The 26,184-nt window shown below is 33.8% G+C and overlaps 2 protein-coding genes across 3 annotated transcripts in view; one reads left to right on the top strand and one right to left on the bottom strand.

Annotated features, from left to right (window-relative positions):
* Positions 1–26,184, top strand: part of LOC137634940 (uncharacterized) — a 592,943-nt gene that overhangs the window by 97,469 nt on the left and 469,290 nt on the right. The gene's annotated exons all lie outside the window — the stretch shown is intronic.
* Positions 1–26,184, bottom strand: part of LOC137635011 (uncharacterized) — a 94,783-nt gene that overhangs the window by 36,827 nt on the left and 31,772 nt on the right. The window contains exons 2-10 of one of the 2 annotated variants that reach the window (XM_068367615.1): positions 24,756–24,980; positions 20,807–21,190; positions 17,304–17,465; positions 16,756–16,891; positions 12,421–12,984; positions 9,758–10,180; positions 9,099–9,164; positions 7,926–8,045; positions 412–477 (exon numbers count right to left, since the gene is read on the bottom strand). In XM_068367615.1, coding sequence (XP_068223716.1) covers positions 412–477; positions 7,926–8,045; positions 9,099–9,164; positions 9,758–10,180; positions 12,421–12,984; positions 16,756–16,891; positions 17,304–17,465; positions 20,807–21,190; positions 24,756–24,980 — 2,146 coding nt within the window. The remainder of the gene's footprint in view (positions 1–411; positions 478–7,925; positions 8,046–9,098; positions 9,165–9,757; positions 10,181–12,420; positions 12,985–16,755; positions 16,892–17,303; positions 17,466–20,806; positions 21,191–24,755; positions 24,981–26,184) is intronic. The other variant, XM_068367616.1, reaches the window with a different exon arrangement.

The raw sequence follows: 26,184 nt of genomic DNA, 5'->3' as shown, positions 1-26,184 counted from the left end.
ATTTCCTGTTCTATATCCATTGTCATATAACTGTGAAAAGAACCATAAAAAAAGTGATTCAAGCAATACTTTGCTTTTGTTTTTTATGAGAACTGAAATGATAAAAGAAAATCTGTGAATACCCATAATTATTAATTTGAGGAGTTCCTACATCGACGAATAGGAGATGGTGCAAGTAAACATGCCAGTACTCCATATCATTTTCAGAAATCCATGAGCCTCCTCGTGAATAGTGAAATACGAGTTTCAGTTATATGAATTTTAAGCAAAGGCTTTATTAGAAACCACAAACATACTAGTGACTGGTAAAGCAAAAAATTAATTCCTCACTGTCAAATGGTAAGTATTAAACCAAGTGAAAAATAAAAAGAAAAACTACCACTATAGTTAAACAATAGCCATGTTACTTACATTAATTGCTTGGACAGTCGGCTCAGGGGGCACATAATCATCACTTTTTCTTCCTTTCTCTTGAACCTGGCGAGATTAAAAAACGTTTAGGGCAAATCATGTTGACTAAAAACGGACTCCCTGAAATCTACTCAGAAATTGTAGTAAAACCACTACTATTATGATCTTAACCCTTTTACCCCCAGGCTATTTGGAACTTTCCAACCCTTCACACCCAGGGGTTTTCTTTCTTTCAAGCACATTTTGCAATATATATTTTTTCAATTGCTCTAACAGCCTTAATTTTCGTCAGAGAGAGGTCAGGTTGGTCTCATTCTTTTAGAAAATGCCGGAAGTTTCTCATAAAGTTATAAAAAATATGCAAAAAAAAATTTAAATAGCCGTTTTTTGCAAGGACGTACCAGTACGTCCATGGGGGTAAAGGGATGAGTTTTGTGAAACGTACCAGTACGTCCATTGGGGGTAAAAGGGTTAAAATGGCTTTGGCTTTTACTTCAGAGATATTTTCTACAAAATAATTTGGCAATAGAATGAAAAAATAATTTGAGCAACATCATTAAACTTTGAAAAATTCCTATTTTTTATATGGTATCTATTTTCAAGATATCGGCAATTATAGAAATTGGGCAGATAATTATTCTGTTTCATTACAAATCCATCAATCATATTACAGCTCAGAGAGACTTGACATGAGGCGATTTTCTCAAGTAGGTCAGATTTTATCACTATAAGGTGACATACCCTCCCTTTACATGTAATAAACATGAAAAAACAAATATAATTTACAGTGAACCCTCGTTTATCGCGGTAGGTAGGTTCCAGTCGCGGCCGCGATAGGTGAAAATCCGCGAAGTAGTGACACCATATTTACCTATTTATTCAACATGTATATTCAGACTTTTAAAACCTTCCCTTGTACGTAGTTCTGTTAACAAACTACCCTTTAATGTACAGAACACTTAATGCATGTACTACAGTACCCTAAACTAAAACAGGCACAAATATTAAAGGTGATTTTATATCATGAGTTTCCTAAACACGCTAAAAAGCACGATAAAAAATGGCAACCAATGTTTTGTTTACATTTATCTCTGATCATAATGAAGAAACAAACTGGAGGTAGAGCTTTGCTTATTACCCAGACATATTTCCCATACTTTTCCCTTAGAACTACATCACATCTTCCTACTTTAGATAGATAGATATAGATATAGATATATATATATATATATATATATATATATATATATAGATATAGATATATATATATATATATATATATATATATATAGATATAGATATAGATATATATATATAGATATATATATATATATATATATATATATATATATATATATATATATATATATATATATATAGATATAGATATATATATATATATATATATATATATATATATATATATATATATAGATATATATAGATATATATATATATAGATATATATAGATATATATAGATATATATATATATATATATATATATATAGATATATATAGATATATATATATATAGATATAGATATATATAGATATATATAGATATATATATATATAGATATATATATATATATATATATATAGATATATATATATATATATAGATATATATATATATATATATATATATATATATATATATATATATATATATAGATATATATATATAGATATATATATATATATATATATATATATATATATATATATATATATATATATATATATATATGTGTGTGTGTGTGTGTGTGTATATATATATATATATTTATATGTATACACATATACATACCTACATATATACATAAATACATGCATACATATATATATATATATATATATATATATATATGTGTGTGTGTATATATATATATATATTTATATGTATACACATATACATACCTACATATATACATAAATACATGCATACATATATATATATATATATATATATATATATATATATATATATATATATATATATATATACTGTATATATATATATATATAAATATATATATATATATATATATATATATATATATATATATATATATATATATTACTGTATATATATGGGTTATGGAAAAAATTCGCGAAGTGGTGAATCCGCGATGGTCGAACCGCGAAGTAGCGAGGGTTCACTGTACTCCCTTTCTACAAAAATATATGACAGATCAATTCTAATGTTGTTACTGATCTCGAGATATTTTCTGTTTTTTACTCATTACTTTTGGTGTATAGTTTATTTATTTCCTTCTCCATTGGGATATATTCCCTGTTGGAGCCTTGGGCTTATAGTATCCTTCTTTTCCAACTAGGGTTGTAACTTTGCCCGCAGGGGCATAAAAACAATTAGAATGGCACCAACGTTATCCCTGCGTGTCGTAAGAGGCGACTAAAAGGGACGGGACGAGGGGGCTGGGAACCCCCTCTCCTGTATAAAAATCCTGTGAGACATCATCAATAATAATAATAAAAAATACATTATATAATTTTCCTTCACATCAACTGCATCTCTCATTCCCATAATTGATGCCTATCATACTATTTGCCTTACAGTGATGTAAATGATTCATATCTTATATTGTTCAGTTATATTGTGCTTTATTTTTTTAGCCTCCCCTGACTTTCATAATATTCCTTTCTCAAAGCTGATTAAATGTTGAAATATGCTGTACGTAGAGTATATTAAAAAATTTCTCATGTTCTTTCTATGTAATAGTCTTCCCTCTGTAAAGGTATATTGAGATATGGCCGTGAATGTCAATTAGTGTACGAGGATACATGGAGGTAACCCCCAATAAACCAGAATTGACAAGTCTATAGTTTTATCACCTTTAACCCTTTTACCCCCAGGCTCTTTGGAAATTTCCAACCCTTAACCCCCAAGGGGTTATTTTTTTTCCCAGCACATTTTGCAGTATATATTTTTTAAATTGCTCTAACAGCCTTAATTTTTGTCATAGAGAGGTCAGGTTGGTCTCATTCTCTTGGAAAATGCCTGAATTTTTTCAAAAAATTATCAAAAATATGAAAAAAAAAAAAAATTATAGCATTTTTTTGCAAGGACGTACCGGTACGTCCATGGGGGGAAAGGGATGGGTTTTGTGAAACGTACCAGTATGTCCTTTGGGGGTACAAGGGTCAAAGTATCCTTCCCATGAAGCAATGCTCTGGTCCAGACGTGATTTTCACTGTACAAAGGTTTTGAAACTCTTTCGAAGATATGCCATTCAACACTTCAGTCATTTTCTTCTTTAAAATTTAGCAACAGAAGCTCACAGAAAACTGGATTAAATTCACATTTAGGATTTGAAGGTACAGTACAGTACATGATATTAACACTGTGACTACTTCTCTTCATTTTATAGAAATTTTTCTTTTGAAAAAGTTTTGGTAGCAGATCTGAAGTACCAAATTGGTTTTGCCACCATTATTCAAAAGAAATATAGATTTCTTATAAGAATTACTGGGCATTGGCGTTGTGGTTGTAGTAGTATAATCAAAAGCTATTCTTTTAACTAAATATCTTAAATTTGGTTTAGGTTATAAGTTTTCTCAGTGAGAGATTTTAAGTTGTGGGTAATACTATAGAATAGTTCTAATATAAGTATTGAGGATGTATTTGGGAGATTTTTTACTTCTCAATTCTTTTACAATTATCAAAGTTCTTGCTCTCATGAGTACTTGATCTCATGAGTATTATTATTATTATTATTACTATCCAAGCTACAACCCTAGTTGGAAAAGCAAGATGCTATAAGCCCAGGGGCTCCAACAGGGAAAAATAGCCCAGTGAGGAAAGGAAATAAGGAAATAAATAAATGAAGAGAACAAATTAACAATAAATCATTCTAAAATAAGTAACAACGTCAAAACAGACATGTCATATATAAACTATTAACAACATCAAAAACAAATATGTCATAAATAAACTATAAAAAGACTCATGTCCGCTTGGTCAACAAAAAAGCACTTGCTCCAACTTTGAACTTTTGAAGTTCTACTGATTCAACCACTATATCGTTTTCTGGATGCCAAAGTCGTTAGAAAAAATTATTTGGGTTATAAAGGGGACTCTTTAACTTGGGTTGAGTTTCAGTCAAGGGTGTTAATATTTCCTACCTCTTCCCTTCACTATCCCACCTCTATCAGTAAGTGAGATTCCGCATTATGAATGTCAGAGAATGTATGTATAAATAAATGGAATTTTACTAACAAAATCAATTATTTCTATGTTAACCTGGCATCCATAAACAATCGCCTACCCCACGACCTCTCCACTGAATAGTGATGTTAAAAGGCTATTGAATATGTGTCGACTTAAGACTGAAAACATGAAGTGCCAGCAATATATATTTATACGATTATTACAATGTGTTTTTATATTGTCTAAATACTCCACTAGAGGGGAAAAATTCACAAAGAAAGAAAAGGGAAAATATCTAGTCTTTAAGAGTAGATGTTAATATTTAACCAGCTTCAAGAGAGAAGAATTATGAACAACATGTAAGTAGCGAAATAATTTTATTATCAAAACTCCATCTTCATGTATTTTGATTTTCATAGGTATTATGTATGCCTCTAAGAATCTGGTACTACATTGCATTTTTATCTTATGTAATCGGTGCTTTCTAGTGATGTTTCTGTGTCATGTCACTATGTGGTGGGAATTTTGCTGCAGCAAACTTGTAAAGGTATCCCAGGTAAAACTAGTTACATTCCATGTCCTTACTGGAGATGGAATCACACTTATGTGAGTTATGTCAGTGCAAAAATTTTTAATGTGTATTCGTAAAGGTCATAATGCATTCTTAAATTTTTTAACCCTTTTATCCCCAGGCTATTTGGAACTTTCCAACCCTTGACCCCCAGGGGTTATTTTTTTTTTTTCAAGCACATTTTGCAATATATATTTTTTAAATTGCTCTAACAGCCTTAACTTTTGTCATAGAGAGGTCAGGTTGGTCTCATTCTCTTGGAAAATGCCTGAAGTTTCTCACAAATTTATCAAAAATATGCAAAAAAAATTGTAAATAGCAGTTTTTTGCAAGGTCGTACCAGTACATCCATGGGGGTAAAGGGATGTGTTTTGTGAAACGTACCAGTACGTCCTTTGGGGGTAAAAGGGTTAATATCCTAACTTATGCAACTTATGAAATATATATCACTGTCCTTGAAACCAAGTTTAGTTATTAAATCTATAAAAAAAAACTGATGTCATTCACATATTTGGAAGCATCTGCGCAAAAGCTCAACATCTTGGAAGTCTCCCTCCTTCACCTGAGACTGATTGGTGGATGTTCTTGGTTGGCAGTGCAAGGCAGACAGGACACAAAATGTCAGAAAGCCATGTCATCTACATTAAAGATCCAAGGACACTAGAAAGGACTCGTCAAAATTCTAGGAAATTCTTTGTCTCCAAGAGGCATTTGTTGTCCATGGGCAAAGTAGTAAAGGGTCTACCTAATTTTTGGATCCACATGAAAAATACGAAATGCATTCCTTATCTCTAATCGACTTTCATAGTGATCATCAGGCCATCCATCAACCATAAAGCACTAGTTTTCCCTATGAAGGATAATAAATCCTAGTTCCTAAGCCCCCTTTTTGGATTAGTAAACACTCCAATGTACTCTCTTCATAATATTAACTCCTACTACAAGGAAAACCAGTTCGGCCCCTCAGCTTATCTGTTTACTTAACCCTTTTACCCCCAAAAGGACGTACTGGTACATTTCACAAAACCCATCCCTTTACCCCCATGGACGTACCGGTACGTCCTCGCAAAAAAAGGCTATTTTTTTTCATATTTTTGATAATTTTTTGAGAAAATTCAGGTTTTTTCCAAGAGAATGAGACCAACCTGACCTCTCTATGACAAAAATTGAGGCTGTTAGAGCAATTTAAAAAAAATATACTGCAAAATGTGCTGGGAAAAAAATAACCCCCTGGGGGTTAAGGGTTGGAAATTTCCAAATAGCCTGGGGGTAAAAGGGTTAATATCCCAACTTATGAAATATATATCACTGTCCTTGAAACCAAGTTTAGTTATTAAATCTATAAAAAAAAAAAACTGATGTCATTCACATATTTGGAAGCATCTGCGCAAAAGCTCAACATCTTGGCAGTCTCCCTCCTTCACCTGAGACTGATTGGTGGATGTTCTTGGTTGGCAGTGCAAGGCAGACTGGACACAAAATGTCAGAAAGCAATGTCATCTACATTAAAGATCCAAAGACACTAGAAAGGACTCGTCAAAATTCCAAGAAATTCTTTGTCTCCAAGAGGCATTCGTTGTCCATGGGCAAAGTAGTAAAGGGTCTACCTAATTTTTGGATCCATATGAAAAATACGAAATGCATTCCTTATCTCTAATCCACTTTCTCAGTGATCTTCAGGCCATCCATAAACCATAAAGCACTAGAGTTTTCCTTATGAAGGATAATAGATCCTAGTTCCTAAGCCTCCTTTTTGGATTAGTAAACACTCCAATGTACTCTCTTCATAATATTAAACTCCTACTACAAGGAAAACCAGCTTATCTGTTTACTTAACCCTTTTACCCCCAAAGGACGTACTGGTACATTTCACAAAACCCATCCCTTTACCCCCTTGGACGTACCGGTACGTCCTCGCAAAACAAGGCTATAAAAATATTTTTTTTCATATTTTTTATATTTTTTGAGAAAATTCAGGTTTTTTCCAAGAGAATGAGACCAACCTGACGTCTCTATGACAAAAATTGAGGCTGTTAGAGCAATTTTAAAAAAATATACTGCAAAATGTGCTGGGAAAAAAATAACCCCCTGGGGGTTAAGGGTTGGAAATTTCCAAATAGCCTGGGGGTAAAAGGGTTAAAGAAGCATACAAACACTTTGACAATTGTGTGGTACATATACCTGTTGTCTATCTATTGTTCAGCAACTGCAGTCCAGATTATTTACCTTTTATATGTTCTAAAAGGGCCCAAGCACTTTAATGATAAATTTCTGCTTACATTGTTTATTCCCAACAGTGAGTCCAGATAAAGCATGAATGAGTTATCATTAATTTTTTTTATCTGAATGACTAGAGACTTTGTTCATGAACTTCCAATTCCTTAAGTAAAAATATATCATTGTAATAAAGCAAACTACATTTTGCATGGAAATTCAAGGGTATCTTCATAAGCCTATAGTCAATTCTTTTTAGTGAGGCAGATTTACACCGACTCGCAGGGGTGCCCTTATAGCTTGGAAAAGTTTCCTGATCGCTGATTGGTTGGACAAGATAATTCTAACCAATCAGATAGCAGGATAATTTTCTGAGCTAAACGGGCACCGCTGCGAGTCGGTGCAAATGCACCTCATTAAAAAAAATTGAGTATAGTACACTTGCCATATGCAATCTAATCAATCTTTAAAAAAACAAAAATATATCAATTAACAAATGATATATATTAATCTAATTTAGCATAAGACTAATGATATAAAATAATAAAGTACCAACCGTCTGTATGTGCCTTTTAAAAGCCCAATCAATAGGCGCTATCTTTTTTGCTGGTTTGTTTTGTTCCCGCCATGAAGAGCCATTACTAACCGGAGCTCCATAATCATATGAAGCAGTCGCCTGCAACAAGATATATAAAAATCAACTTAATGTGGGAATGAGGATTATAAAACTGTATACAGTAGTTTTGCCATACTAAATCATCAAGTTATAAAAGGTAAATACAGTAGCTTTATAACAAAAAACTACCGTCTAGTAGCCAAACCGTGTAAAAATACAGTAGACAGCATCTCATGTTCAAAACTGATGGCTTCATTCACAAACTCAGTACTTAAGGTGCGTCCACACTGGCAACATCGTGTCTACCGACATATCAACAACAAAGTTGGAAACCTTACAGTCAACGTCGGTACAAATATCGACAACAATGTATGAAACTTTGTCTGCTACAATGTCTGGCAACATATTGGCAACACGCGTCAACTTGGTGAAGCCGTCCACACCTCATTCTAGAGAGTTGAAAAGTATGTCGGCGTGCCAGAACGCACTGGCGGCTGCTGCTGCTGTTGTTGTGCTTATGTGTTTACAGCAGAGGAGGCACCGTCGCAGAGTCTGGACGAGACCCTCACTATTGCATTATAGTTAAAGTGAAGAGCTTTCAAATCTCGCTGTCGGTGTTGTGTGTCTGTCCGGGTATCTCCAACCACATCGACTCGTCCACACCAGGGTTGCCAACATATCACCAATAAATCTCTACCAACATCTCGACAACAATGTTTCGGCAACAGTCTAACAACTTGTTGCCTACAAAGTTGTACACAGTGTTGTCGACATGTTTTGTCGCTAGTGTGGACGCACCTTTACAGGAACATCTTATCAATAACCTGTTAGAACTATTGATTACCCAATTTTTTTAAATTAACTAAAATTTTATCACACTGAAAATATAATAAAACAACCATGATTGGTGTTCAAGATCCAGCTGCCTGATAGCAAAACAAATATAAATTTCCACCAGGTCACACCATTGGTTGGTGAAACTAAACAGAGTATTTAAAATTTTGTGAAGGAGAGCTATGGCTGTCCTCTCACCTGCCAATCAAGAAAAAGTTAAAACTGCATACTACAATTCATACATAATCTAGCATTGTGCATCTAACTCGTGTAACCTACCTTTGTAGTATTTTTCCTCTTTTTATTATTTTCCACTTGAGGCCTCTGATTAAAACCCTCGTCTACCTGGAAAATTGAAAAAGTTGCTTCCAAAATTATATGATACTGAATTAAAATTCAAATCCACTACTGTAGTATTTTGGTATAACCTGAAAATAAAATCTTTTAAAATAAAAAATTTTTTTGAAACAATGTCATTAATTCAACATAGCTTTTCATCTATCTACAATGGCACTTTTCCTAATTTTGGGAGGTAGCCAACATCTAGAAATAAAAGGGACTTGTTCCCTTATGAGGGACTCAAGACGAGTCTTTAACATAAAAACTACAAACCCAATTTCAACGTAACTTGGTCGACACGTGTGGTATGACCCAAAGATAGATTCACAAGATTTTGAAGAAGATACATCAAAGTACAAGGAAGCAGTGGAGATAAGAGCAAAATAAAGACTGCTTGGCAGGGCAAAGGAATCCTCTATACTGAGTGCCCCTCTAGTTTACTGATGTAATAAGTACCAGATTCACCATGGCACTACTAGATTCACGTTTGATAGGATAATATAAACTCTTTCAAAAAATAAACTTCAGTTTATGAAACTCATTGTGCAAAGAACATTAAGCATAAGTAAAATGTGAGGTAAACTTCATCATTTACTTACTATTTCCATAGGATTGGTTTCGTAATTGTCTGCACTATATGCATTCCCAAAATTATTTGATGCACTTGGGAAAGATGAAGCTAAATATCCCTGTTGTGGAACTGAGCCCATTGGTGGAATAGGCGCCATAGGTGTATAAGCCGCCATCGGTGGAACAGGTCCCACTGGTGTAACAGGTCCCATCGGTGGAACAGCTCCCATTGGTGGAACAGGTCCCATTGGTGGAACAGGTCCCATCGGTGGAACAGCTCCCATTGGTGGAACCATGGGCACAAAAGGGGCAGTGGGGCCCATTGCAGGATTGAACATACCAGGTCCAGGAATTCCACCCATGACGGGAGCTGAACTATCTAACGGAATAGCAGGCATACCAATGGGATTTTGATATACGGCTTGAGCTTCTATTTCAGGGCTTTTTGGAATCTGAAATATAAGGAACAAATGTAAAAAATAAAAACAAACCAATACGATATTATAACATTAAAGATGTACAGAAAATTTACACCCCCACCACTTATAGTAAAAACAGAAAACTAACTTACAGGGGTTTTGAAATTAAAATACAAGACGGTAGCTTAAATGGTAATTTGTGTAGACCCATTACTATAACCCTTTGTATATCCTCGGGTCCAAAACTTGTGTGAGAAAAAATACCTACAGTAGTCCTGACTTGTCAGTTATGAAGTTAGAGATTATTTTCTTTTACAACTTAATGTCCAGTAGATTAATCCTTCATGATACAATGTTTGTCTTGGTTTCATTTTGATGCTAAGTAATCAATGTAGTAAATTCAAAATATTAAAACCACTAGATTATAAACTATTGGATAAATTAAGGTTAACCAAGAAGAAAAATGTTGAAATTATCCATTAAGAAACACTACTTTTAAAAATCACAAATTTTTAGTAATTTTTATTTTTCCCAACATACTGAGAACTACTTTCTTAGGAGTTACCTGGAATCTCCTCTCAACCGACCAGAGTTTTGTGTAGTTTACCCTACTTCCGTTTAATGTTTTTATGTTAACCAAGCTGACACGAGTCTTTTTATTGTTTATATATGACATATCTGTTTTTGACGTTGTTAATAGTTTATATATGACATATCTGTTTTTGACGTTGTTAATAGTTTATATAGGACATATCTGTTTTGACGCTGTTACTGTTATGAAGGATACATATATATATATATATATATATATATATATATATATATATATATATATATATATATATATATATATATATATATATATATATATATATATATATATATATATATATATATATATATATATATATATATATATATATATATATATATATATATATATATATATATATATATATATATATATATATATATATATATATATATATATATATATATATATATATATATATATATATATATATATATATATATATATATATATATATATATATATATATATATATATATATATATATATATATATATATATATATATATATATATATATATATATATATATATATATATATATATATATATATATATATATATATATATATATATATATATATATATATATATATATATATATATATATATATATATATATATATATATATATATATATATATATATATATATATATATATATATATATATATATATATATATATATATATATATATATATATATATATATATATATATATATATATATATATATATATATATATATATATATATATATATATATATATATATATATATATATATATATATATATATATATATATATATATATATATATATATATATATATATATATATATATATATATATATATATATATATATATATATATATATATATATATATATATATATATATATATATATATATATATATATATATATATATATATATATATATATATATATATATATATATATATATATATATATATATATATATATATATATATATATATATATATATATATATATATATATATATATATATATATATATATATATATATATATATATATATATATATATATATATATATATATATATATATATATATATATATATATATATATATATATATATATATATATATATATATATATATATATATATATATATATATATATATATATATATATATATATATATATATATATATATATATATATATATATATATATATATATATATATATATATATATATATATATATATATATATATATATATATATATATATATATATATATATATATATATATATATATATATATATATATATATATATATATATATATATATATATATATATATATATATATATATATATATATATATATATATATATATATATATATATATATATATATATATATATATATATATATATATATATATATATATATATATATATATATATATATATATATATATATATATATATATATATATATATATATATATATATATATATATATATATATATATATATATATATATATATATATATACAAATTATCAGTAACATCAAAAGTTTTCACTACACAAATGCAAAGCACTCAATAGGCAATGGCAAACAAAGTTTTAAAGCCTTATATTTGTAATAAATATTAATGAAACTACAAAACATAGAACCTCTTACCTCAACAGATTTCTTGTGTTGATAATCAAGTGACTTTTCCATAAGAGTTACTCTGCTATTCCAATTGATGTCTTCAAACAAGGACAATATTCTGTCACGTACGTCATCTAACCCAATCGCGTTCTGTTCCGGATCCAAAACTCTCAGTATACGCAAGTTCTCTTCTTCGAGGGCTTCGGCATACCTTATGTACTTCTCATTTTCTTGAGATAGTTTTTCATTAGCAAGTCTTAGTTTCCTAGCAAGAACTGTATCTATATCCTCTTCAATCTGAACTTGCGGTTGCAAGGAACCACTTGACGTAGGCATTGGAGGATACATGATGGGTTGTGCAGGTACAGATGTCACCAAGGCTGGAGGCGGAGGGAGTGAAACCACGCTGGGTTTCAATAAAGACTGTACAATAACATTCTGACCTTCCACAGAATGAAAAAGGCAGTCACTTGGTCCTATATTTTTCAAAAATTCTGCTTTCACCTCTGTCAAAATAGTCTTAGTAAACTCTTCTCTAGTTAGATGTAAAAAGGGACAATTCATTATAGTGCACTCACCATCAAGGTTATTCTGCAAGGAAAAAAAAAATAATTAAAAAGTATATTCAAGGTTAATTTTACTCTGAAACAGAAGATACAAAAATACAATAAAAAAATTACGAATCCAACAGTGATTTTAATCGTAAAAGAAAAGAAGAAAAAACTTTCATATAATTTCTGTATTTTGAATCTACACCATTATTATGCTATACAGTAACATACATCAAAGTTAATATGAAACTGGATATCATACAGTAACTGTTTGTATTAGATACATAATAAAAAAATAGGATGATCAAAAGCGTGGAAATTTTAATTGGGAGATAAAGCTAGTAATTTTATTGAATGTCTTCATATTCAATCAAATGTCAAACAAATGGCAATCAACTTAAGAATAACAATGGTTATTTTATTAAACATTTTAAAATCAGTAAATAAATCCCTCAACTGGCCTTATGCTAATCCTTATTCGTGCTTTACAAATGTTCTGCCTCATAACCTAATTATCTTATATATCGACAAAGGTAGTGGCCTGCAAAGGTTTAGCAGTAAAAGGATCTAAAGTAAATAACTTGAGGTTCTGCGAGAGGAATCAGAATCTGTAATGAATGTGCAGCGAACTTTCAGAACCCTTACTGAAAGAAACTCTTTGAAAACTAGACACAACTTGGGGAGTTAGGTAAGATTGGCAACTGGTCGGGAAAGATCACATATCACTTTAACAGAGAATTCACTGGATTCTAAACTCTACCAAAGAAAGATAGTGATGTCAAGACCTTATTATAAAGCTCAATCACAATCAAAAGTTAGCTTATTATATGTGAATTGTCTAAAGGAGGAGGCTTGTCACTATCATCGCGATCCCTGCTATAATCAAATAGCCTAGCCTAGCCTCTGTTTTTTTCCCTGAACTAACAGCATGTTCCCTATAGCAGTTGCACTGTTAACTTGATTGAAAGCCATTACAATGTACTATCATGATAGGTACTGTGAGGGATACAATTTCCCATCACAATCAAATCACAGTATTTCTTCACCCAAGGGGTTGACTACTGCACTGTAATTATTCTATGGCCACTTTCCTCTTGGTAAGGGTAGAAGAGACTCTTTAGTTATGGTAAGCAGCTTTTCTAAGAGAAGGACACTCCAAAATCAAACCACTGTTCTCTAGTCTTGGGCAGTGCCATAGCCTCTGTACCATGGTCTTCCAATGTCTTAGGTTAGAGATTTCTTGCTTGAGGGTACAATCGAGCGCATTATTCTATCTTATTTGTCTTTCTCTTGTTTTGTTAAAGTTTTAATAGTTTATATTTACATTTTAATTTTGTTACTATTCTTGAAAAACTTTATTTTTCCTTGTTTCCTTTTCTCACTGGGCTATTTTCCTTGTTGGAGTCCCTCATCTTATAGCATCCTGCTTTTCCAACTAGGGTTGTAGCTTAGCAAGTAGTAATAATAATAATAATAGCCCAACACAATACACCAAGGGAATATAGACAATGAACTTCCAGAAACAATGCCTGTGCACACTACACATAGTAATTTCTCAGAAAACCAGGGTAAGACTTCCTAATAAGCAAGTAATCTGAAGTAGGTCTTGCCAATAGCCAGCAACTGAAGAAACTGAGGAGACAAAGATAATGACACGGTTGAACGGCTTGTCAAAACCCAGTTGTCAAACCATATTATCAAACTGCTCAAAGAGGTGGAGTGGGCCACAAATGCATAAGGTTTGTGGACAATGAAACCCCGCCCACAAAAGTCAGGCGAGAACAGATTTTCTTCAAGTCGTTCGACAAACGTGTTCAAACAACCATTTGAATATCACTTCAAACGCTTGTCTGTCAAACCGTTCTACAGTGTAAACCTTGCTTTAGAATCCTCATTTCTTTATTAAACGCATGTGTTTATTAAATAGAAGAAAATGGGAAAAGTTTTAAATTTTAAAATTTGACAACTAAAGGTCTATTAAGCCAAGTTTTAGGGGAGGGTCATAGAAATAGATGAATACTTGCAATTATATACTGGTGTCAATGGCAAACCCATACAACATAAAATGTTTCAAAGGAGAATAAAAATCCCTATATCTAACTCTTTCCCTTTGCCTACACATACACCGAATAGTCTGGGATATTTTTCTTACACCTGACAACACTGAGATACCAAACAATTCTTCTTCACTAAGGAGTTAACTTCTACACTGTAATTGTTCAGTGGCTACTTTCCTCTTGGTAAGGGTAGAAGAGACTCTTTAGCTACGGTAAGCAGCTCTTCTAGGAGAAGGACACCCCAAAATCAAACCATTGTTCTCTGGTCTTGGGTAGTGCCATAGCCTCTGTACCATGGTCTTCCACTGTTTTGGGTTAGATTTCTCTTGCTGGAGGGTACACTCGGGCACACTATTCTATCTAATTTCTCTTCCTCTTGTTTTGTTAAAGTTTATATAGATTATATAGGAGATATTTATTTTAATGTTATTCTGAAATATTTTTTTTTTTTTCTTGTTTCCTTTCCTCACTGGGCTATTTTCCCTATTGGAGCCCCTGGGCTTATAGCATTCTGCTTTCCCAGCTAGGGTTGTAGCTTAGCAAGTAATAATAATAATAATAACTCTTTCAAGAGAGATAACAGAGGAAAACTAGATATAAGGTGCACACTCTGAACTCGTAAGAATTCTTGTTCTTGAAATTAAAATTGGACCAAATAAAAATAAATTTGTTGACTAATCAGCATACAATGGTACAGCTGCTGAACAGAAAAATTCTGATGAAAGAATTAGAATAAAAGGAATAAAATATATAATTATCATTATTACTAGCTAAGCTAAAACCCTAGTTGGAAAAGCAGGATGCTATAAGTGCAAGGGCTCCATCGGGGAAAAATAGCCCAGTGAGAAAAGGAAATAAGTCAACAAATAAACTATATATAAGTAATGAATTCTAACGGCCCATTTTCAGCTACGTCGAAAAGATACTGCTATCAAAGAGTGAGGTCAACAAAAAGGGCAATCTTAAGAGCTTTTAACCACTCAGAAACATATAGTGTACAGTGATCCAATTAAATCTGAAAGCCCTAAGTACAGGAAACACGAAATATCATAGCCTTTAGTATAAGAAATATGTACAATAGATACTCACCTATCTGAGACAAACTATCTTTTTCTTATTCTGTAATGGAATGATGCGTCTAGGAATAAAACATGACGTCTGTACTGGCTATCTCAGAGAAATGGGTTTGCGATGACACGGACTAATAAGAATTTGATCTCTAAAAATAAAAAATAAAATCTTGAGACACTTAAAAAACTTTACTGAAACTCAATAAAAAAGGGATTTTGACGAAGGAAAAATCTATTTCTGGGGAGAGACCTGTGGCGGCCGGTGAAAAGAGTCCTTCTTATATACCTTTTCTGATAAAACCTTCCAATTATACCAGAGAAAGATAAAAGCATGGAATGCTGAGGTTACAACCCTCGCGCGAGCACCTTTTGGGTGTCGTGTATAAAGCAAAGGCGCGTGAAATCCACTATTCACAGGTTGTCTTCCATTTAGTTAATTCCTTCGTCAAAGGGATGGGCTGATACAAAGGCCCTAGCCAACCACCAGCGCCACACCACCCACGCCACGACGCGAGCGCCATCTGAACATCATCCTTCTTTTGGACTTTGTTAGTGTGGAATTTTTTTGTGGTGCTCTCGACCTTTTTTAACATTCGTGGATTTATTTCGTCATGTCCGAAGCTCCATCTTCACACATTCCAATGTTAAGTACCATAGTTATAGAGCAGTACATGAGGTGCCTACCTTGCAAACGGATTGACCATCCTTGATGGGAATATCCAACAGCAGGGCTTTACGGATGGCTTGACCCAAGATTCGTTCATTAATCAGGCCAGTTTGTTTGTAGTAGAGGATATCTTCCTTGTTTATATGCATGTAACTAGAATACAAAATAAATTCCTGTTCTATTAGAAATATAACGATTGGAACAACATTTATGTTAAATAAAGTTCTGTAGCTATTTCAACAAAAAGTAAATTGTACTGCAATCACTGGAAAACATTTAATAATTCCGTATTCGACGCTTGCTAAGGCAGAGCACAAATGATTTTACTAACCAATATATATGAGAGAGAGAGAGAGAGAGAGAGAGAGAGAGAGAGAGAGAGAGAGAGAGAGAGAGAGAGAGAGAGAGATTAAGTACAAGGCTAAAACACTGATGCAGCTAGGAACCAAAGGGATATTGCTAAGACTTTTTTCTCAATGCCTACAGTGTACCTTATGAGATACACTGATGGCACTATCCTTTTACCGGAGATACCTGTTTAATATGGAAATTTCATGATATTTACCTGCAGTTGTTGCTATCACAATCATTGGGATATCTCTTGCAGCACTTTAACCATAGCTGCTTTTGCACTAAAACTCTCAGATCTGGTTCAGGATGAGCAAACTTACAGTTTTCACCGCGTTTGCAGAGCCCTCGTATGAAATACACACACGTTGGCTTATCCCTGGAAAGGTAATGGATTTATGTCAGTTTATGCTGTATTGTACTTGCTTAACCTACAACAGAACTTTCAAAAGAGAATTTATTATTTCAATACTTACCCAAATATTCACTGTGCTACAAGCTGTGAAGCCGTAGCTTTGGTTGACAAAATCGAAATTTAAAAGATTAGTGTTTGGATTTGTATCACTAGCCTTCCCTTATATAGATAACAACTACTACTAAAGTTAAAGTTAAAGTTGCGGGTTTTAGGTCTCCACAGAGACGATTTACATCGTCCTCCTCGGGCGACCATTAGCCAGCAGGGACTATCACTAGTCCCCTCTAACCTCCCCCCAGGCGCCTACCCTGGGAGTACCCCCCGGTAGAAGGTCTCACGGTATTCGCGTCCCAGGCGGGGACCGAACTCGGGACCTCTATAATAGAGATCCGCAACGCTACCAACCTTGCTATCCTTACTATAATACTCTGCTAGCTGTGGCTGCTATATTTGAAATGGCCACCTTAGCTTTGTCCCTACTAAATTAGGTGTGGGAAGGAGGGAGGAATCTAATGCATGTTGGGTAAGCATTGAACTAAATCTCATTCTAAAAGTTCTGTTTAATTCAATTAGTCTCACACAACATTCATTGTGCTGATTCCCACACTGACCAAAAGGCAGGCACTCATCATAATCTAGGAGCCATATCCCCAAAGATGCCGGCAATCATGGCTCGCCATTCCTCTCTATTTTTGGCTCTCTGCAGCAACTGAGCTGGATATTCTTCCTCCAGTCATTCTCGCAAAGCCATCCATATATTTTTGTCTAGGTCTTCCTCTCGACCTCCTTCCATCGATTTTACCAGTGAGAGATGCTCTAATTCTTATCATCTCACTATGTGACCCACAAACATTTGGCTACCTCTCACTAAAGCTAAAAGTTCTCTCCCAACTCCTTCTGTCTCTAATACCTCCTCGTTTGTTTTGTTCTAAGTCCATATTTTCACCAGCCCTCATCAATACCTCCTTATCAGTTTTCCTCTCAGTCTATGATATTTTCAGCATTCTTCTCCAAAACCCCATTTCATTTGATGCAAAGAATATTGCTCACCATAGTACCACTGAGCTCATTGGCACACACCTTGTGAAGGGCAAGGATAAATTTCCAAGAGTTTATGAAGGGACTGGAAGGGGATGAAGAATTCCCTTTCTATGATCCAATCAAGAACAAGGTTGACTTTTTCCGACAGTTACCAGCATCTGTTGTCTCTTCAAAGCAAAAGGTGCTGCAGGCAGATTCTCAACTGTTCTCCAAAGAGTTCATATTATGGCAGAGAAGAGTGTGACTTAAGGGTTTCTTCCATCATGAGAGACTGTCACATCCTGCTGCTTTCAGTGATGGGGGGAAACCACCCCACCTCTAAGAAATCCCTACTCACTACCATTCTTGAGAGCCAACTTACTACCCCTGAGGCAAAATAAGAAACGACACTATCATAATTGATGGTGCAGCATTGGCGAAGTCTGCCCCCACATAGTTTAAAGATGTTAAAAGAGTATGCAATACCTAATGTCCTTTCAACAACAAACGCATACTCTACCAAGAACAAGAGAACAAATAGTGTTTGATGTCTACTAGCCATCTAGTCTGAAAGCTGAAAGTAGATCAAAGCAAGGATGCGGAGTGAGACACAGAGCGACACGCAAGGGCTAAATTCCCTTAAACTGGCAAAACTTCCAGAGAGAAAATGACAAAACCGAGCCACTCCAATTTCTGGCTGATAAGACTGCATGCATGGTCACACCAAGAGCAGTCATTGGGACCAAGGAAGAAGGTTCTGCCAACAACTGCACTATCAATCGTGAAGAAGTTGACGTGTGGATTTTTGTGCATGCCAAGTATCCAACAGAAGCTGGCAGCAAAATCATCGTGGTTAAAGCCTGCAACACAGATGGTGTCACCAATGCAGTTAGTGTTCTGCAAGCACTAAAGGAGCTAGGTCTGCAGCAGTTGTGGGCTGCCTTTGGCCAAGGGCAGAACCTGAGATGGGTTCCTGTTCATGACTTGTGTTGCACTCTTGCAAAAAAGCACAAAGGAATGTCCTTCTTCCATGTCTTCACTAACTGCGATGTTGTTTCATCATTACGTGGTGAAGGCAAGATGTCAGCTTGGCAAACCTGGGATGTTTGTGATGAGGTTTATCAGAATCTTCAACCAACTCAGCCAGGTACCCTCTGCTAGTGGATGATGAAGACCTGGAGACCTTAGAGAAGTTTGTGGTAATGAAGTACGACAGATCCAGCACAGAATAAAAGTGTTGATAATACAGTCATTCCTCCAACATATGTAGCATGTGAAGTGTACTACCTACCAGGCTGGCTGCATCCGGAATCAGTAAATGTCAACCAGAAACTAAGACTTCTGACACCTAGGGCTAGACCAAGAAGGGGGATCTGTGGCAGATTGTTTGGACAGAGATCCCACCAATTGCAGAGAGTTGCCGGCAGCTGACTAAGTGTGGATGCACGTAAAAATTGTGCGGTCGATGTAAATGCTATCATGCAGTCTATGTTAATGTTACTGCTTTGGTCTGACCTGCACAGCACTGTGCAGCTGTAAATGCGGGGTTTAGAAGTATTGTAGGGCAGTATACTCATTTCGGCAGCAAAACTATACGTGACAAACAAATATAGGCCAGCTACCTACTTGTACATCCAATAATATACCAGATTGATGATGACAATGAACTTGCCACTTTTTATGCTAATTATGTATCAGGGAATGATATTATAGTAGAAGTAAGCTAGTGACTAAGCACTTGGTTCCAAATTTGGATTCTACATACGGAACTATGTAAGACTGTTTCCAGAAATGAAAGATACAGTAGTAACAATTACTAATAACCAAGAGCAAAGAGTAGTTACTGAAACCCTTTTTAGTGAGGTTAGATTCATCTTATCTGTTGCTCTGGAATCTTAAATTTTTTAAAATGTATTGTGAATGGAACATATGAAAATCAAATAAACAGCTATCGAACAAATACTTAAAAATATTTTTAAAAAGGATGAATTTAGATACAAAGACTCATGATCTAAGTTCCAAAGATTTTTTTCTGATAATCAAATCTAAAACCAATGAACAAGTGGCAGATATAATTCTGATCGGTAATACATTGTATTTTCAATTACCTAAATAGTTGAATGAAAACATCCTTCCCTTTTTACTGACTGCCATAAACATTTTCTATACATAAATATATTTCAATACAATATAAAATACCTGGAAATTTCACAATCGACAAACTCAAAGAACACTCATTTCAACAGCTAAAAAATTAAATTTACATAGAGAACATCAATACTAACCCAGTAGAAACTACTTCCTTTAGAGTTTCTTTAATCACTGCATTTACTCCTCCCAGGCTTTTTATGTCTTCATCGCTTGCTCTTACTCCTCCCAGGCTTTTTATGTCTTCATTGCTTGATCTTCGACTTCGGAGAGATCTCTCGGCGCTTCTGCTACTTCGGCGGGATATATTACTACTATGACGTCTATCCTGTTCATCATCGCTAGTTCTACTTCTATCCTCATTATACCTTCTTCTTTTGTCATCGTCATATTTTCTAGCGTCGTCGTATTTTCTATCATCGTCATATTTTCTATCATCATCATACCGTCTCTTTCCCTCGGCATGGTAATCGTATGGTCTCTTCTCATCCCTCCAAGATCTTTCACTGCGTCTCTTTGATCTGAAATACGTACCAGTTGTTACGTAATTTTTAGTATTACTTTTTAACAAATATCATGATTATATTGACTAATTACCTAGAATGCTATCCTTCCTTCAGTAAATACTGTTCAAGTCATTACAGTACAGTATATATAAAAAAATAACTCCAGTCATTCAAAAGGCAGACCAGCTATGAATTTCTAAACTATGAAATTGCTAATGATTTCAGAGATATTTTCCTATTATCAAACTCTTCCAAACTGGATTACAGTGATATTTTCACATTCTTAAAAGCAAAGATTGACTAGGTTTTCTTCTTATAACTAAATAAACTATTTTAAGACAAACTTCTTCCCTGATTAATGCTATCCTTCTGTAAATCATCTTCTGTGTGATCCCATTAACTGGCCAATCCTATTTCAATATAATTATTGTTATTACTAGCTAAGCTGCAACCCTAGTTAGAAAAGCAAGGGCTCGGACAGGGAAAATAACCCAGTAAGGAAAGGAAATAAGGAAACGGATACATACTGTATATAAACCAAGGCACTTCCCCCAACTTTGGGGGGTAGCCGACATCAAACAAATGAAACAGAAAAGGGGACCTCTCCTCTCTACATTCCTCCCAGCCTGACAAGGGACTCAACCGAGTTCGGCTAGTACTGCTAGGGGTGCCACAGCCCACCCTCCCACATTATCCACCACAGATGAAGCTTCATAACGCTGAATCCCCTACTGCTGCTGCCTCCGCGGTCTTCCAAGGCACCGGAGGAAGCAGCAGAGCCTACTGGAACTGCGTCACAATCGCTTGCCATTCATTCCTATTTCTAGCACGCTCTCTTACCTCTCGCACATCTATCCTCCTATCACCCAGAGCTTCCTTCACTCCATCCATCCACCCAAACCTTGGTCTTCCTCTTGTACTTGTACTTCTCCCATCAACTCTTGCATTCATCATTTTTTTTTAGCAGACAGTCATCTTATGATACTGATAAAAACTTTAAAAAAAAAAAAAAAAGCCAAATTTGATTGTTAAATTAAAAAAATAATATGAAAATTACTTCTTTCCTTAAACACCAAAGACACACTAAATTGTTCCCATTTCTTTTCTGACAACTTGTTGAAGGCTGGAAGACATAAAGATGATATTCTTTTTCCTTCTCAATGACAGGTAGCTATAAAACTGGTTAGTATTCCAGCCTTTACAAACTCTTTACACCTCTTCTCATTTTGCCTCCCAAAATCCCCTCTGACGAAATTCCAGTTCTTTATCTTACGTCAAAACTCTTCATTTAGAATGCTAGTCCTCTTCACAAAATGATCAAGAACTATACATGTAATGTCTGGTTGAGGTTTCTTATGTTCTGGTATCTCGTATCATTCTATTCTTACGTACATTTTTTTTCTTTTCTTATAGTATTTTTTTAAATGAACTTTAAAAGTTCTTTACATCAAAGAACAACTAGTCCTTTTATTATACAAAGGAATAAGTATGCGGAAAACAAGTCTTGTACAATACTATTGAACTCTTAAAAGTACTTAGCATTCTATAGTCAATTCTTTTTAGCGAGGCACATTTGCACCGTCTCGCAGGAGTGCCCTTTTAGCTCGGAAACGTATCCTGATCGCTGATTGGTTGGACAAGATCATTCTAACCAATCACTAAGCAGGAAACTTTTTTCGAGCTAAAAGGGCACTACTGCGAGTCGGTGAAAATGCGCCTCATTAAAAAAAATTGAGTATAGTGACTGCACTTTAAATTTTCTAACATGTCTTTCATCTAGAATTTACTGTTCTATCTTTTCTCTCCTGTATATCGTTACCCTCATAAACTAACTGCCTAAGTCATTTTCTCCACTTGTTGGGAAATCAAAAAGAAACCTTCTCATTTCGTAATTCTTTATATCATTGTCTTGAGTTTCAATTCACAAATTCTTAACAGAAGAATTTGTGAATAAGAATTTGTTAATTGAAGCTCACCACAATGATATAAAGAATTAGGAAATAAGGTTTTCTCTTTTATTTCCCAACAAGTGGAGAAAATGACTTAGGCAGTTAGTTTATGAGGGTGATGATATGTAAAGTTTTTGGTATTTATACAATTGTACTATACTTCCCATGGGTTTACCATCTAATTACCTGAGAGACATGACTAGCTCATCTCTTTTGTGAAATTAGCTCAGAATTCTGAGTGGGCAATACAATTCACTACTATAAAATATCCAAACATCATTGTTAATGGTATCACAGTAGAGATTGTCCCTTAACTTTGAATATTTACCATCTGCAATAACCACTGTAAACAATACAGTATTAGCCTAATATTTCCAAAATTTAACCCTTTTACCCCCAGGCTATTTGGAACTTTCCAGCCCTTAACCCCCAGGGGTTATTTTTTTTCAAGCACATTTTGCAGTATATTTTTTTTAAAATTGCTCTAACAGCCTTAATTTTCATCATAGAGAGGTCAGATTGGTCTCATTCTCTTGGAAAATGCCTGAATTTTCTCAAAAAATGATCAAAACTATGAAAAAAAAATGTAAATAGCAGTTTTTTGCAAGGACGTACCAGTACATCCATGGGGGTAAAGGGATGAGTTTTGTGAAACGTAATAGTACGTCCTTTGGGGGTAAAAGGGTTAACAGAACAAATACAGTAGGGTGTACCCGCGAGGGCTGAGTAAGTTTGAAATTTCAGGGACGGCAGCATCATAGACTAATAAAAACAAAATTCATTCTTCCTCATATTTGTTATATTCTAACACAGTAATCATGAAAATTGAGGCAATTGCATGCAATCTGGAGGGTCTGAAAGTAATTAAAGTACAAGAACAATACCATGTCTTTATGAAGGAATGCAAAATTTAAGAATTCTGGTAGAAAAAAAAAAAAAGCCTGTACATGCATCATCGTACAGTACCTATTCTGGTGACAATGCTCATCTAGCATTTGTACTTGTAAGACCACACATCTAACTGGATTTCACAATGAAAAAGTCATTTAGGTTATCGTCTTCTCGATACATCAACTGTTACCCTGGTTTTATTAATAAAAAAAAACACAAAAAACTTAATTGTCTCATCTAACAAAACTTAAAACTACAGCTTGGGTAATTCCTAAAAGGTTCTCACCATAAATGGGATTTTAACGTAGGAAAAATCTATTTTTGGGTGTGATAGCCATGTCGTCCTGATGGAAGTTCCCTCCAGCAACCTTCTACTGTGTAATATTTCTGCGATTGATATTATAAGAGAATTACCGTCAGGTACCACAGGGTTATAACCCCCGGAACGACTATCTGAAAATATCATGTATAATCAGGGACATATCCTAAGATAACCATAGGTATCTGCACCCAAAAAGGACCTTTCCCTGTCTAATCCTCTAAGGGGAAGGATAAGTGAGGAGCCGTTACATATCCTATCACCTTTCAGTCCTTCCATACGACACTGCCGCTCAATTCCTTCTCCGCAGCTTGTTTGCTTCTGTGTGATATTTTTGTATGCGCTCTTTTCACCTTTTTTCGAAGATTTTCTTCGTGTGTCGGCAAAAACACAAATTGAAAATTTGCTCAAAACAACATACCTCTCTTCCTCCTCATCATCGCCATCTCCATCTGAATAACGATGTCGATCATCCTCTGAATGACGACGTTCCTCGTTATCTTCAATGTCTCTGTCGTCCAAGTGTACGCCATAACATTTTCTACCCTCAGAAAGTCTTGGGCAACGTCGCCTTAAATGAGCGGTGCAAAAAATTGACTGTCTCACATCTCGACCTCTTTTTCCCGAGTCAGGAGATCTGCTTCGGCTGAAAAGAAAAGTAACAATTATAATAATGATGAAAATATTGATAATACTAATAATAAAAAATAATAATAATCTCAATAACACTAATAATGGACAGTCAAGCACCCAATTTTCCCTCCCCTTCAGTTTTTGTCTTCTTACCTAATGGTCAGATTTGACTGAATCTCAGTTGGATTTAATAGTTATCGCTGTAAATTTCTTATGTAGTGTAGTAATCATATTAAGCTGTTACATTGTATCAGACCCAAATAAATGAGATGCTCTCCTGGACACTGGCCTCCTGAAAAGTCCAAGTCCTCAAAAGTACATTTCCAGATTCTGTTTTTTCAGGTATAAAGGTTGATGAAGACAAATATAGGACAAGGCAAAGAAGAGAGAGACTGGCGTTCAAAAGGCCTACTCACAGTCTCTATTGTAACCCAACCAAGAATAGTGACCCACACTATTCGTGGTGTCAAGTAGCCTACACAATGACCAGGCTGACACGAGTCTTTCTATAGTTTATACGACATATCTGTTTTTGAGGTTGTTAATACTGTAGTTTATATAGGACATATCTGTTTTGACGCTGTTACTGTTTTTTAGAATGATATTTTGTTAATTTATTTTCATCATTTATTTCCTTATTTCCTTTCCTCACTGGGCTATTTTTCCCTGTTGGAACCCTTGGACTTATAGCATCTTGCTTTACCTACTAGGGTTGTAGCTTGGCTAGTAATAATAATAATAATAATAATAATAATAATAATAATAATAATAATGACCCCTGGGAATTAAATAGCTGTCTCCCAGATCCAACTCCTTACTTTCTATTCGCCAAGACAAAGATGACAAAGACAGCATGTATAAAACATGATTCATCATCTAAAACAGCAAATTGCTGTCAATTACTGTTATCATACTTTAAACACAAATACATATCCTTAATCTTGGGTGTGTGTGTTTTTTAAAATGTTGTAATGTTCTCACTCCCTATTATAATTTGATTGGATTAAATTATATAATATAGAATCCAAAATATGTATATTGTTTCCACAACAAAGTATAATAGCTTATATTTAAGTATATAAGTTTTTACAGTTTGAGTCCCCCACTAGGTACGAGTCTCTACGACCACTCAAGTTTGTTCTCGTATCCATGTTGCTCTTTTTCTGTCTCCTAGTGTTATTCCCATCATTTTTCTTTCCATAGCTCTTTGAGTTGTG

This window comes from Palaemon carinicauda, chromosome 45 (genome assembly GCF_036898095.1).
Source record: "Palaemon carinicauda isolate YSFRI2023 chromosome 45, ASM3689809v2, whole genome shotgun sequence".
In the NCBI taxonomy this organism is placed as follows: domain Eukaryota; kingdom Metazoa; phylum Arthropoda; class Malacostraca; order Decapoda; family Palaemonidae; genus Palaemon; species Palaemon carinicauda.
Note: the sequence above shows the minus strand (reverse complement) of the source record. Positions and strands in the feature narration are given on the sequence as shown.